This window comes from Cimex lectularius, unplaced genomic scaffold (genome assembly GCF_000648675.2).
Source record: "Cimex lectularius strain Harlan isolate CLEC.00 unplaced genomic scaffold, Clec_2.1 scaffold59, whole genome shotgun sequence".
NCBI classification, from domain to species: Eukaryota; Metazoa; Arthropoda; class Insecta; order Hemiptera; family Cimicidae; genus Cimex; species Cimex lectularius.
In genome coordinates, this window is record NW_019392794.1 from 138,407 (window position 1) to 151,785 (window position 13,379).

Below are 13,379 nucleotides of genomic sequence, written 5' to 3' on the forward strand. Positions count from 1 at the left end.
TAAATTTACAAGAACAGCTTTAACGTATTAATATTTTAATTAAAATTAAACTGATCCATGTAATTTCATTAAATTTACCTAAAACTAAAAATAATTTAAAAAAATGATGTACTCGTGAATAAATTTAAACTATTGCAAGAATTGTTTTGTGACAATCTTTACCATTTTCTGGTTAATTGCATGAGTCTTACCTTTTATAATTTTCAATGTTTTTGAAACATGAACGATTCAACGAGCGAAGTTATCTTTGTGAAAAAACCCCTTTTTTGGGGCGTTTTTTTACATTGTTTCTCAAATTTCTCTAATAATGCCTCTGCCAAATTTGAAGTTTAATGTTAACTATTATAAATGTCTCAAATCAGCCGAACTTAATTTGCGCCAAAAAGACATTCTTTTCATTCACTCTCTCTTCTTTTCCTGTCTTTATCTATTTATCTATCTTTCTATTATTATCTTCCTCTAAAAACTTAATTTTCTGTGCACTATAGTCTTATAAAAAAATAAAATGAAATTTTAAACCTAAAGTAATAAATTTGTCAATAATATCCCAGAACCGTAAAATTCTTTTCATTCACTCTCTCTTCTCTTCCTGTCTTTATCTATTTATCTATTATTATCTTTCAATTTATCCTCTCTTGGTTTTTCTCAACTTTTATATCTTTCTCCCCCTCTTTTTATTTTTTAAGTTTCTTTACACTCAGTCTCACTCTGTGTGTATGTTTGTTTTCTGCACTGTTCACTTCCAGACTTCTTCCTTCACTCTCTTACACCCACTCTTATACCCTCTCTCTTTCTTTATTCTCTCTCTCTTTCTCTCTGTTTATCTCTTTCTCTCTACCTCACTCTATCTCTTTCTCTTTACTTCTCTCCCTTTCTCTCTCTAATATACTGAAATGAATATATGGCTATGGCTGTTTAGGCTATATATAAAAAAAAGAAAAAAAAATGAACACACACACACACACACACACACACACACACACATACATACATACATATATATATATATATATATATAGACACACTCTTTCGTAAGAGTGGTCCTGGAGACCAAATCTTGAGAGATGTATGTATAAATAAAACGTATTTGGTCTAAAAAAAAAAATCTATGATATACACAGAATATCACTCAAGCGAGCTTAGGAACGATTTCTTTCATCTATTGGGCTGCAATGTTTGGAAAAATGTCTACTACTCATTACAACCAAATCGTTAAACAATTTCCAACAAACAATTTTCTCTTTATTTTTTCTTCTAGTCTTATAAAAACACTAGTGATATACCAATACCGTCTTAATAATACCGCCGGTAAGTTCGAGTTTATTCAGAGCAAACAGTGAATTAAGTACGTTCTAGGTTTGCATTTAACATGAGGAACAGCTTGATTACTCATTTGTCAAACAAAGCCACACGTTGTCAACATTTGCAAATTAGTCATGGAGAAGGCAAGTGTTCTCTCCTTCTGCCCTTGACCTGAACGCTTCCGTGTAAATATTTATTTTAAGCAAAAATAGCGTGCAAGTTGTTAAAAATAATGTTACCTATTGGTAGTTGTTGAAAACATTCATTTATAAGGTTTAAAATGTTTCTCAAAGGCGAACACTTTTATCAACATTTATTCTCCAGTTTCAATACTATTTTTTAAGCGTCAAGTTACATCATTCGATTGAAAGTGATAAATATAAATTACTGTATTTTTCAAATATTAAAGATGACATAACATTCCGATTTTTGTTACTATTTTGTAAAATTGTTTTATTTAAATCAGGGAATGTTTATGACTAACTCATCTCATTTAAATTTGTTGGTTTAATTCAGAAAACATTTCTGTGTCTTTTTTCAAAATAAAAAAAGTCCAAATACATTACTTATTTTTATTTAGTAGACTTTTCAGGAATTTACACAAATCATCTATAATTTTTTTATAAAAAACATAAGTGTTACATCGATATACAAATTTTATAATATTTTATTACAAGCTTACCTAAAATTGTATTAAATTTCTAATTTTTTTCATATCCATATTGTGCATTAAAAAATATGAACATTTTGCATATATATTTAAAGTTTATGTACGTTTTTGTATTATTTCTAAGTAATATTTAAATAAATAAAAACTTACTTGCCAAGAGGCCGTGTGGTCAAGATGAAAAAGTTCGCGTATTGTTTTTTTAAAGCGCAGTTTTATTCAATGATTTTTTTTCTAATTTAGGAATGTAATTTTTTGGTGTATTTTTACTAATTTTTAAATCTTTTTTCATAATAATTTTAATTTATTTTAAATTTTTATAATTGTAATTTTACATTAAAGAAGTTTGTTCAGGCTTAATATCATTTGAAGTGTGCGCCAAAACATTGTAAAACATTGTTTTTTTTTTAATTTGTGAATTTTTTTTTTTTAATTAGTTTATTTTAAATAAATTTAAAAAAGTATTTTTATATATTTTATCATTTTTTTAAGTATCAGAATACAATAAGCACATTTGGTTGAAATCATTTTAATAAGTTTTTTCACTATTTTTTGTAATATTATAATATATATGTAATATATATTATAATTTGTTTATAATGTTGTAATATATTTGCGTTCTAACTAAGATTTGTCTTTTGAAATGTTATTTTTTTCAAAATCCAAAATGGGTGAGTTTTTTAAATTGGGTGTATGTTTTAAGCAGTTTATATGTCGTTATGTTTGTGTGCTATGTTTCTTTACGTTATTAGATATCTTTTTTACTAATATTTCCTCTACTTTAAAGAACAAAGTATTGTTCAGCCGGAATCTTAGACATCATAGTGAAATGTTCGACGAGATCAGGTACAAAAAAAGTTGCCTGTAAAGGCAAAATAATTTCTTTTTTAAATTCACAATTGGGATTCATTTTATTCACTCTTCAAAGCCCTCAATTTCCAATTTTTAAACATATTTCTGGACAGGATCAGAGGGCATTGTTTTCTCCGTTGTCAAGTGTCCTAACTAAAAAATTCATAACCCCTGTAAATTTTGTTAAATATCCGAGCTATTCAAATCGTAGCATAAGAGGATTTCTTCTCTTTGATTCTATATCAACAAATTTTGGTTTTTACGTCATTATAAGTGAGAAAAATAATAAATGATGATAAATTTAACAAAATCTCACCAAATGTATTTTACATCTTCGTCCTGTTTTATTAAGGGACACCATGTTTGTGCCGTTACGTGTAGGTTATTTATAAATAAAGCTTCATGTTGAATATAAATTAATTTTCCATATATTACGTTGGTACATGATCAGTAATAGGTATTATTTTTACTGTACACGTGGGAAATATAACTAAAGGAAAATAGACTCACGGACACTCAAGTATTTGGAGACCACCAATGTTATATTAGGGGTATTCACGATCTTTGTGTTAATCCTGTTAACTCTGTCCTGTTAGATCGAGAAATATGATGACGTAGACTTGGAAGAATCGGCTAGTTAACATTGCTTGATCTAACAGGCCAGGGACAATGTACGATGTTAGGTCGAAAATGTAGTCACAGTGCTATCCGTTAGGGCGTAGGTACATGTGTACAGGTGCCAACATGGCAGCCATGAATTTAACAGCTGTTTTTTATTTACTCGTATATTTATTCTTAAATTCACGTTAATTAAATCAGACCAATATATTTCTTTTGTTAATTTCTGACCTGTCGTTATACTCTCATTCATAATAGATACACCCCATATGCTATAAAGGTGTAGGCTGTTAGACGTTAGGATACAAGTTAGGTATGTCGCACTAATTGAAGCGTGTCATTTGATGTTACATTTCGAGTGCATAGATACTATGTTGAATGAAAGAGTTGATTAATTTTAATTTTTTATTAACTTCTGGCATTTTACAATTTAACACAAAAAACCAAAACAAACCACTACAAGGACTGTTATAGCTTTATTTTTGGTTCAACGAATCGCTACGCGTAGCATTTCGGAAAAATTAACGTTTAACATGCTAAGAAAAGAAGGGGGCCTTCACGATCTTACTGGAAATTTCTCTATTTGAGTTAACACGAGTTAACATCTTACAAACATCGTGAATACCCCTTTATTTACAGAATAAACTATAATAGAGTTTGAGACATTTAAAACAAGCGTTTACACTGTTTCTCATTTACATCCTACATAATAAAAAATACACATTTCCTTCATAATACAATATATACAATTTCCTACATAATAAAAAAAGTCCACTTCTATATCTTATCTGGACAATTCCCAATTTCCTTGGGATGATCTCTTTCCCAACGGAGAGACATTGTTGTTGGTGTTCCTCAAGGCTCTATCCTTGGGCCTATTCTGTTCCTCTTATATTTTCCCAAAATACCTCGCCGTCAAAGACTGTTACAGCTTTATTTTTGGTACTCCCAGTTGCCACGCGCAGCATTGCGGAAAAATTAACGTTTAACATGCTAATAAAAGAGGTGGTGTTCACGATCTAACTGGACATTTCTGTATTCGAGTTAACTTCTTACAAACATAGTGAATTTACAGAATAAACTATAATAGAGTTTGAGACATTTAAAACAAGCGTTTACACTGTTTTTCATTTATAGAAGACTAGAAAAGACCCCTATTTTCTTTTCAAAGTGTAGCTTCATTGCGCCGTTATTGCACAATGTGGCTGTATTGTATGTGCACTACACAAAATATCCTGTAAACATAAAAATGTAAGGTAATGATTTCTGCGTATTTATCAATTCAATTTGGCGCATAATACTTTTTCGAATTAAAAAATATTAATATAATTTATTAAGAATTTTGAAGAATTGTAGAATTCTACGCATTATTAAGAGTAAATCACGAGTACATGTTCAAACTTCGTCTAATCCTATTAATTAATCCCTATCAGTATTGTTTTCATAGTGTCCATCCTGATTTTGTGGAACTCCGTAATAATATGACGGGTAGGAAATAAATTATCTTGTCCACAATGAGTATTATTTCGTCAGATGCGTTTCGGTCTAATATATATTATGAGATGTGGTCTGGTGGGACTTAGGTTTTAGAAAAATGTTGTAGGTTGAAATGGTGAGTTGGTGCCCGAGTGGATCGAAATCACGATAGCTCAAGTGGTAGAGCAGCGGCTTATTTAGCCGAGGGTCGTGTGTTCGAATCCCGCTCGTGACACTAACTTTTTCATTTCAATCAAAACCTTACATAAAAATATTAATTAATTTAAAGAAGTAATTTGGTCAATAGACCACTAAATATAATGGTTTTAGAAAAATATTTTCTTTATCATGCCAACGTTTCGACCATTATTGAGATCATCTTCAAAGCCTGGAATTTATAAACATTGTTTAAATTATACAAAAGCATGTAAGATGTGAAAAAATGAATTTATACAATGATAGAAATTTTATATTCAATCAAAGTATTTGTACTCACTCAAAGTGTTGTTTTTCTGTGTAGATGTGTCAGTACTGTGTGTCGTGTTGAGAGTGCCAGTGTGGTATTAATGTTTTTGTTCATATTCGTTAGATGTTTAATGAGTGGGGGAAGGGAGTAGGGAGAGAAATCCATTTTTTTATGAGGAGTCGCTTCTTTGGGGTGAAAGGAGCCGACGATGGGAAAAAAACGTTGGTAATGGTTCGGCCGGATTATCCTTTCAGGGTTACATAGACGGGGAAAATTAGGGAAAGGAAAGCCAAATTGTTGAAGGATTAGACTATGTAGAAATGTTTGATGTGTGGAATGTGATGAATGTTATAATACGTGTTTTGTGTGATGTGATGATATATGTATGTTATCTATATTGAATTTGATTAATGATATTGGCGTAGCTGCGACTGAGTTTACATGTGTCACGTTTCGATTTGAATGTACCGCCATGCCCCTCCACACACATCTGACAGTGAAAGGAGTAGGGGCTAGGAAAGGGCTATTTTTTTCAGTCAAAAACAATTCCCTTTCTGTCCTCCATGGGTTAAGAGCTTATTACGTCTATTTGTAATAAAGAAAAATTTGGTGTGCACACAGTTCAAGTGAGTAAATTTTATATTTTGACGTCAAAAAACTAAAAATAATAATTGTATTTTCATTTAAAAAAAAAAGGATTGTAACAAAACATATATTTTTATAAAGAAAATTAAAAGAGATAACATTTGATTTTAAAAGTTATGTTAAAATATTAATCGTATTTTCTAATTGGTGGTCAAAAAATTAAGAATAATAACAATAATAATAATTTCCTTTACTTTTACTTTTCTTTATAAGACGAGAATTAACGTCGATTTTAATTAATGTTTGTAGATACTGAAATAGGTTTTATTATCGAATAAAAGATTCTTTAAATTAAAAGTAATAATTAATAAAAGAAATTATAATCTTTTTTGAAAATAAATTGTAATAAACATAATTAATATTTTGGTCTCGTATTTATTTTGGTTTGAATTGAATATTGGAATTTCATACATCAAAAAAGGTGCCTGATCATTAAATTAAATTATTGTAGTCAGGTCCGATCATAAAAAACCTCTGGGACCTTGTTTTCGGTTCTCCGAATTCAGGGTTGGGCCCAAAACAGAAGAGACGCGCTTACACATGTATCTGTTCTGTAATTGATGCTTTGTTTATCTCTGTTGATGTAAACCATTTCTAAAAAGTTTCGTTTATGTTTGTTTTGTCCTGCGTGTAATATTTTTGGATTGTTGAAGTCGAAATTGTGTTTGTGTTCAAAACGGTGTGTAGCCTGCTGTAGGATTTTGCTTGGGTTTTTTGCAATCATAGATATGCTGCTTTACTCTCTTATCCAGTGTTAGGATGTAATTCCAATTTAAGTTTCAGGACTATTTAGACATGTGTGGTGATTAGTGACCGTTAGTCGATAATTATTCAGAAATCGTGAGATGCGGTCTGGTGTGATAGGTTTCAGAAAAACATTTTCTTTATCGTGCCAACGTTTCGATCTTNGCGTATCTAGCCGAAGATCGTGGGTTCGAATCCCGCTCGTGACACTGACTTTTTTATCTCAACTAAAAACCTTAATTAATTGAAAGATATTAATTGGCCAAGCGAATCACGAAAACTAGTGAATCTTTTAAATTATTTAGAAAAATCAATGAACACGCAGATAACCAATAAAGCTCATTTATGATTGTTCTAGCGAATAATTTCTCAAACTCAATATGCTGGCCCATTGATAACAGCCGGACCGGGACGAGCTTAAAGCCTAGAGTCATTAGCGTTCATCATGAAACAGCGTTATCGGTGGATCAGGATGAAACATTAAACTTCATCATTTACTCAAGCTCCATAGGTTTTTAAAACACGATTAATTTAATTAACTATAGTGATTTATTTAATTTTATATTCATACAAGGGACGTGACCAATTTGAATGAAAACATTCAGTTCTTTCGTCTACCTCAAGAAAAAATATATCTCTTTCATCAAGACTTTGATACTATTCATAATAACCTACAAGATTAATAAAAATATGTACATACAATATTGCATTTTGTTGTTTTAAACATAATTAATTTTCAAAATGAATTTACAGTGAACTGGTTCAAACATCCATACATTCATATCCCATGTAATTGATTTATTGACAATAATTTTATATAAATAATTACCATTAATCTTCCATTTCTCTTTTACTCTGTTCGGATTTAATGATTTTTTATTGATATTGGGTTAAAATTCCAATATATAATAGACGGATTTTGAATCTCGTTTCACTAACAACTGCCAAATATAATATATTTGGAATCATAGGCATTGTATATAGATGATCATTTATGTTAACCCTGGGAAATATTTCTTTATTTATATCTAAATTCAAAAATTTTATGAAGGGGATGGATGCCACGAAAGCCTGTCGAAGGAACTGAGAGTTTATCTTTTCTTTGAAATCAGCCGTATCCCAGATTTTTTTACAGCAAAATTTAACTTTAATCCTTATTAATTGAATATGCAGCTGATACATCGTAGCCTCAACAAACTACCTTCCATTACATTCATCAAAATTGGTGTATAAATCCCCCATTGGTGACAATTTATTTTGTAAATTAAAATAATGAAATATAAACACTATATTATATTTTTTTAATATTAAGCCTGTTTTGTGATAATTTCCATTGCTTTATAGTGTGATTACATTGACTTAATCTACTTTGCGATATTAATCTTTCATTTTCTATCTATCAGATAACCCATCTATCTATTTTTAATTCTCTCCTCCCTTTCATTCTCTCTCTATCCCTCCCTCCCTCTCTCTCTCTCTCTCTCTCTCTCTCTCTCTCTCTCTCTCTCTCNAATAATCAGTTTTAATGAAAAGTGAAAAACAATAGTTTAACAATTTTCCTCTTACTTAGTTCAAACAAGTTTTAATTTCTTATTAAAATGAATTATTTATTAAAAGATTTAGAAGATCGTTAATTTCAAAAACAATAGAAGAATTAATTTTCCTACATTATCCTACAACCTTCTTAACCACAGTTTTGATCAACATTTAAAGAGTGTCATGATTATCCATGGGTTTTTTAATATTAATTTTCTCTTTTATATATATTTTATAATGAATATAAAACAGCCAGTTTTTGCGTGCACGTGTTATTTCTTTATAGTTATTCTGACACGTAAATAAAAGGCAGTTTGTCTGTTATTTCATGGGAAACGGCGCAATAGGGCTACTGTTTGGAAAGACAGCTGGGATTTGGTGGTCTAGCGGTAATTTATGCCTGTCATTATGGGCAAGCGTGCGTATATTACACGTTGTGTGATTTTTCTAATTGCTAACATTTACCACACAATTATTGCTAGGAAATTAATTTAGTTAATTACGCCTTATGTTAATTTTCGTTTCAGACGTAAACATTTGTCAGTATATTACGATCCTGATATATACTGTAATTATTATTTGATTTGTAATTGTACTTTCATTTGTGAATCCTTTCTTCAGTATCATCGATACAATAGAGTGGTATAATTTTCCAATTTCGTAATTTTGAAAACTATATGTCGATGATTTTGTATAATTTTTCTTTTGTTTTACTGAGAAAAAAGTCTTTAAGTTGGATTTATTGATTTTGTAGAGCGTTTTTTTTAACCTGATGGAGGATCTAACAAACCAAGAGAAGGGAAACGGTATTTTTCAATTACTCCAAGTCACTGTGGTTTCACCGGAACCGTCGTCTATAAATTCCTTTGTCCTTTGTCTCTTTTATTTTCACGTTGTTTATTAAGCCTAAGTTATTCTGTGCTAGCGTTAGGACAATAAAAAGAGAAATAATTGATTATAGCTTGTAACAAGTACATACACACATCTCGGCTAATCTCATCTCTGGGTTGGCTGGGATCCATTCGAAAGGAAATAGGATGGGAAATTGAGTAAGCTGTTTTATCAACAAATAGATCAATAATCCACAACCTAACACTCCCTTTAACCAGAAGTTGAAGTGTGAATTATATTTCGGTTGTAAGCCTGGAAAAACAACACGACGAAATTGTGGCAAATCATAAAAAATATATATATAAAATTGTGCAACAATCGGAAGGAAAATCGTATTCAATTTTCCAAAGGCGCATAAATCAATGAGTAAAATGTTCGAATAATTAAAAACACCAAACAGTTCCAAAATCTGTATAATTTTATAAAATTGTTTAACATAACAAAAACACACGGGAAACAACAAATCCTGGACCCAACAAAATTCAAATTTTCGTGATTAACTAAATTACATTTCAAGTGTAGTACTGTTTGCGTTTCAGGGTTCGAATCCCAGCACAGACCAGGAATTAAGAATAACATGAATGTTCGGGAAATACGCAATATTAATTAATAACTGTACGGGAGGTAAATGTAAANAAAAGATAGTAAGTGAATGAGTGAGAGCGAGATAGAAAAAGTTACTAAGAGAGAGAGTGTGTGTGAGAGAGGTGGAGAGAAAGAGGGAGACCGACAGAGATAGAAAAAAGTGATAGTGAGTGAATGATTGAGAGCGAGATACAAAAAGTTACTAAGAGAGAGAGAGAGATAGATAGAGAGAGAGAGTGAGATAGATAGATAGAGAGAGAGAGAGTGAGAGAGAGACTGATTGACAGATAAAGATAATCAGAATAAATAAAACAACATAAAAATAATAACAATAAAATACTGTTAATATCGCTTCAAATTGTAAAGCATTGCATAGTCGTAAACATAACTTTTCGTATAATCGTTTCAGAACGGAGGAAATTAATCCTCTGTCAGTAGTGCGTTATAGGAGGAAGGCCGTGATAAATAAGAGCAAATGCTACTTTTGGCTTCTAACACACAAAGCCTACTCCTATGTCAACTTTGCCAAAAGACGGTTTTATACCAAAATCATACCAATTTTCCGAACTTCCTGCCAACGTTCTTTGCAATGTCCCTTGGAAGTTTTATATTATTAAAATGGAATTGTTTGAAATGGAGTCGGTGAGGATTAGTATAGTTAACTTTATATTTTATTAATCTTTTTATGTAAGGAATTGTTTGAAATGAAAAAAGTCAGTGACACGAACGGGACTTGAACCCACGTCTTTCGGCTTCGAAACGTGCTCGCGATACTAACTTTTTCATTTCAACCAATACCTTACATAAAAAGATTAATTAATTGAAAGAAGTTATTTGGTCAATCGGACCACGAAATATAATGGATTTATGTTTTATACAGATTTGAGTAAAAATGAATGATGGCCCAGTAATGACAACCATTTATCTACAAAGTCACGTTAAATTAAGTTCATTTGCTCTAAATAACCATCATATTTCAAGCAATTCATTTTCTCATTCAAAAAAGACTTTAACCTGGATTTTTCTAACAATAGTTCATTTATTTAAAAAAATGCACGTTTTTGTGTGTATAAATTAAATCGATATTTCAGATATATCTATATTTCAAAAAATTGTGAAATTATTATTAAAATTTAGCAGTATTTACATAAAAAATCTGATCTGGCAAAAACAAAATTGGATCTTTTATATAAGAGCTCGGACGTTTTCCAACATGGTTTTCGTTTTCTCTTTTTCATGACAAGATTTCTCCGATATTTTATCCGATAAAACTTAAATGGATGATTGTCTTTTATACATCAATTGGGTTTTACGCTCCTTTAGCCATTTATAACTTCGGAAAATATTTGAAATCAACGCGAAAAAACCATTATTACAGAAAGTTGATAACAAATCCCTTGACAAATTTTTTATTGCTATTTTCGTTCAATTTGCGAAGAGATTTGTTGAATCTAATAAAATATTGATTTCACATTCGAGTAATTTTGAGGGGCTTTAACTCGTTATTGCAATTAATGCGTTGCTAGGCGGACAAAAGTAAGTTAACAAGGTGGCAATGGGATTAGACCGACCAGGCTTTTGGCTAATGCAGATGGTAAATTCTGCTAATGTTGCGTAGGAAAATTTCAAAAACTTACTCTTTCTTCGAGCCAGACTGCAAATCAGGGTATTGAAATTTTCCAAATTGACAAAATTCACAATAAAAAGAATTACGTTATGAATCGTGTTTTCAATGTTTTATCGAAGTTTGGATGGGATGTTCTGTCAGGTATAAAACAAAGCAGATTATTCTTCCTCTGCCGACATTTCGGAAAATATATTTCNCTCACGCCGCGGTCGTGGGTTCGATTCCCACCGTCGCCTCTGGCCCTTTTTTCCCGATAACCCCCAATTTGAACACACAAGAATTCGTACCATGGATAATATATGCAAGATCATAAGGCCAATAATAATAATATAAAAAAAAATGTTTTATCAAAGCCATTATATTTGGTGGTCCGATTGGCCAAATAACTTCTTTCAATTAAGTAATCTGTAAATCTTTAATTTTTAATCTTTTCATTTCAACCAATATCTTACATAAAGTTTTATCGAAGTTTAGATGAGGTGTTGTGTCAGGTATAAAAGAAATCAAATTATTCTTTCTCTGGCGACATTTCGGAAAATATATTTCCTTTTTTCGCACAATCGTCTAAAAACTAAACACCAACAAACAAAAACATTCTTAATCTTAAATTTTAGAAACAATATAAAAGGTTATTATATTATTATAAAAAAATACCCAACTTACAGAGATAGTTTATAAGCTTTGGTCAGTGTTGTATTAGCAGTATATAATATACATTATAAGAATATAAATTTAATATATTATATTTAATACACTAATATAAAAGTGTCCAAAACTTTAAACTGGCCAAAACTGACGATTGTGCTTAAAAAAGAAAATATATTTACGAAACTTCAGCAAGATTGATTTGCTTTGTTTTATACCTGACCGAATAATCCCATCGAAACCTTGGATTAAAAAAATTATTGTATAGAACAAATCCAAAGCATACGAAATACGAATACAAAGTGTAAAAAACGCGTAAATTCTTTTTACCAATTATATTTATCGCTATGGTGATTAACTTCTTTATAACTATTTATTTAGAAATCGTGAGATGCGGTCTGGTGTGATGTAGGTTTCAGAAAAACATTTTCTTTATCGTGCCAACGTTTCGATCTTTATTGAGATCATCTTCAGGGCCTGGGATTTACAAACATTGTTTACATATAACAATTATATTTTGGATGTGGAAAAGTGAATTTATAGAATGCAAAATATACTTTTTTTATTATATTTTTATTATATATATTATATTTTATATAAAAAATATATATACGATAAAGAAAATGCTTTTCTGAAACCTACATCACACCAGACCGCATCTCACGATTTCTAAATAAATATCGATTAATGGTCACTAATCATCACACACTTCTTTATAACACTGTACCGATCTTCAGAAAATTTGACGATTTAAAGTTTTGCAGGTTTTCAGAATGAATTTCGAAACGATTTCTTATCTAGCTGAACTTGGAATTTTGATGAAATATCACAATATTGCACAAATAGTGAAACCTTTTTAAAGTGTTTAAATATTCTTTTTAAAGTGTTCAAAATTTTAAAATATTTTAAACCTTTTTAATAACCTTTGTTTCTTTTTGTTTGTTTCAGGTAAGGATTTTTACATCTCATTCAAAGGTATTTGAACATTTATTATTAAATAAATCTCAATGTTGTGTGTGCTTTAAAATAAAACTAGGGAGTTGGATAATATTTTCTGTGTTTTATAAGTGTTTTAATACATATTTGTAAAAGAGAGCTTGGTTAATGGTTAAATTGGTGAATTAATAACGCGAAGTTGAAACACCAACGGTCGCGGTATCTGTTGGATGACGGGAAAACCAGGACGACGTAGGTCAATTCCTGCTTTAATCGTCTGATTGCCCTGCCATTTTAAGTATATAAAAATTGGCAAATAATTAAGAAAGTATTAAGGATTTGGTAAAAGAAAAAGTGTCGTTGTTAATTAAAAACTTATGGTTTAATTA

At 30.4% G+C, this 13,379-nt stretch overlaps 1 protein-coding gene across 7 annotated transcripts in view; it reads left to right on the top strand.

Annotated features, from left to right (window-relative positions):
- The window catches only part of LOC106661854, a 141,693-nt gene that overhangs the window by 50,207 nt on the left and 78,107 nt on the right, over positions 1 to 13,379 (top strand). For 3 of the 7 annotated variants that reach the window (XM_024227927.1, XM_024227932.1, XM_024227929.1), the window contains exon 2: positions 13,003 to 13,029. The exons of the other annotated variants lie outside the window; for them this stretch is intronic. Coding sequence is in view for 1 of the 3 variants with exons in the window: in XM_024227932.1 (XP_024083700.1) it covers positions 13,003 to 13,029 (27 nt within the window). In the remaining 2 variants the exon portion in view is untranslated. The remainder of the gene's footprint in view (positions 1 to 13,002; positions 13,030 to 13,379) is intronic. 7 annotated transcript variants of the gene reach the window in all.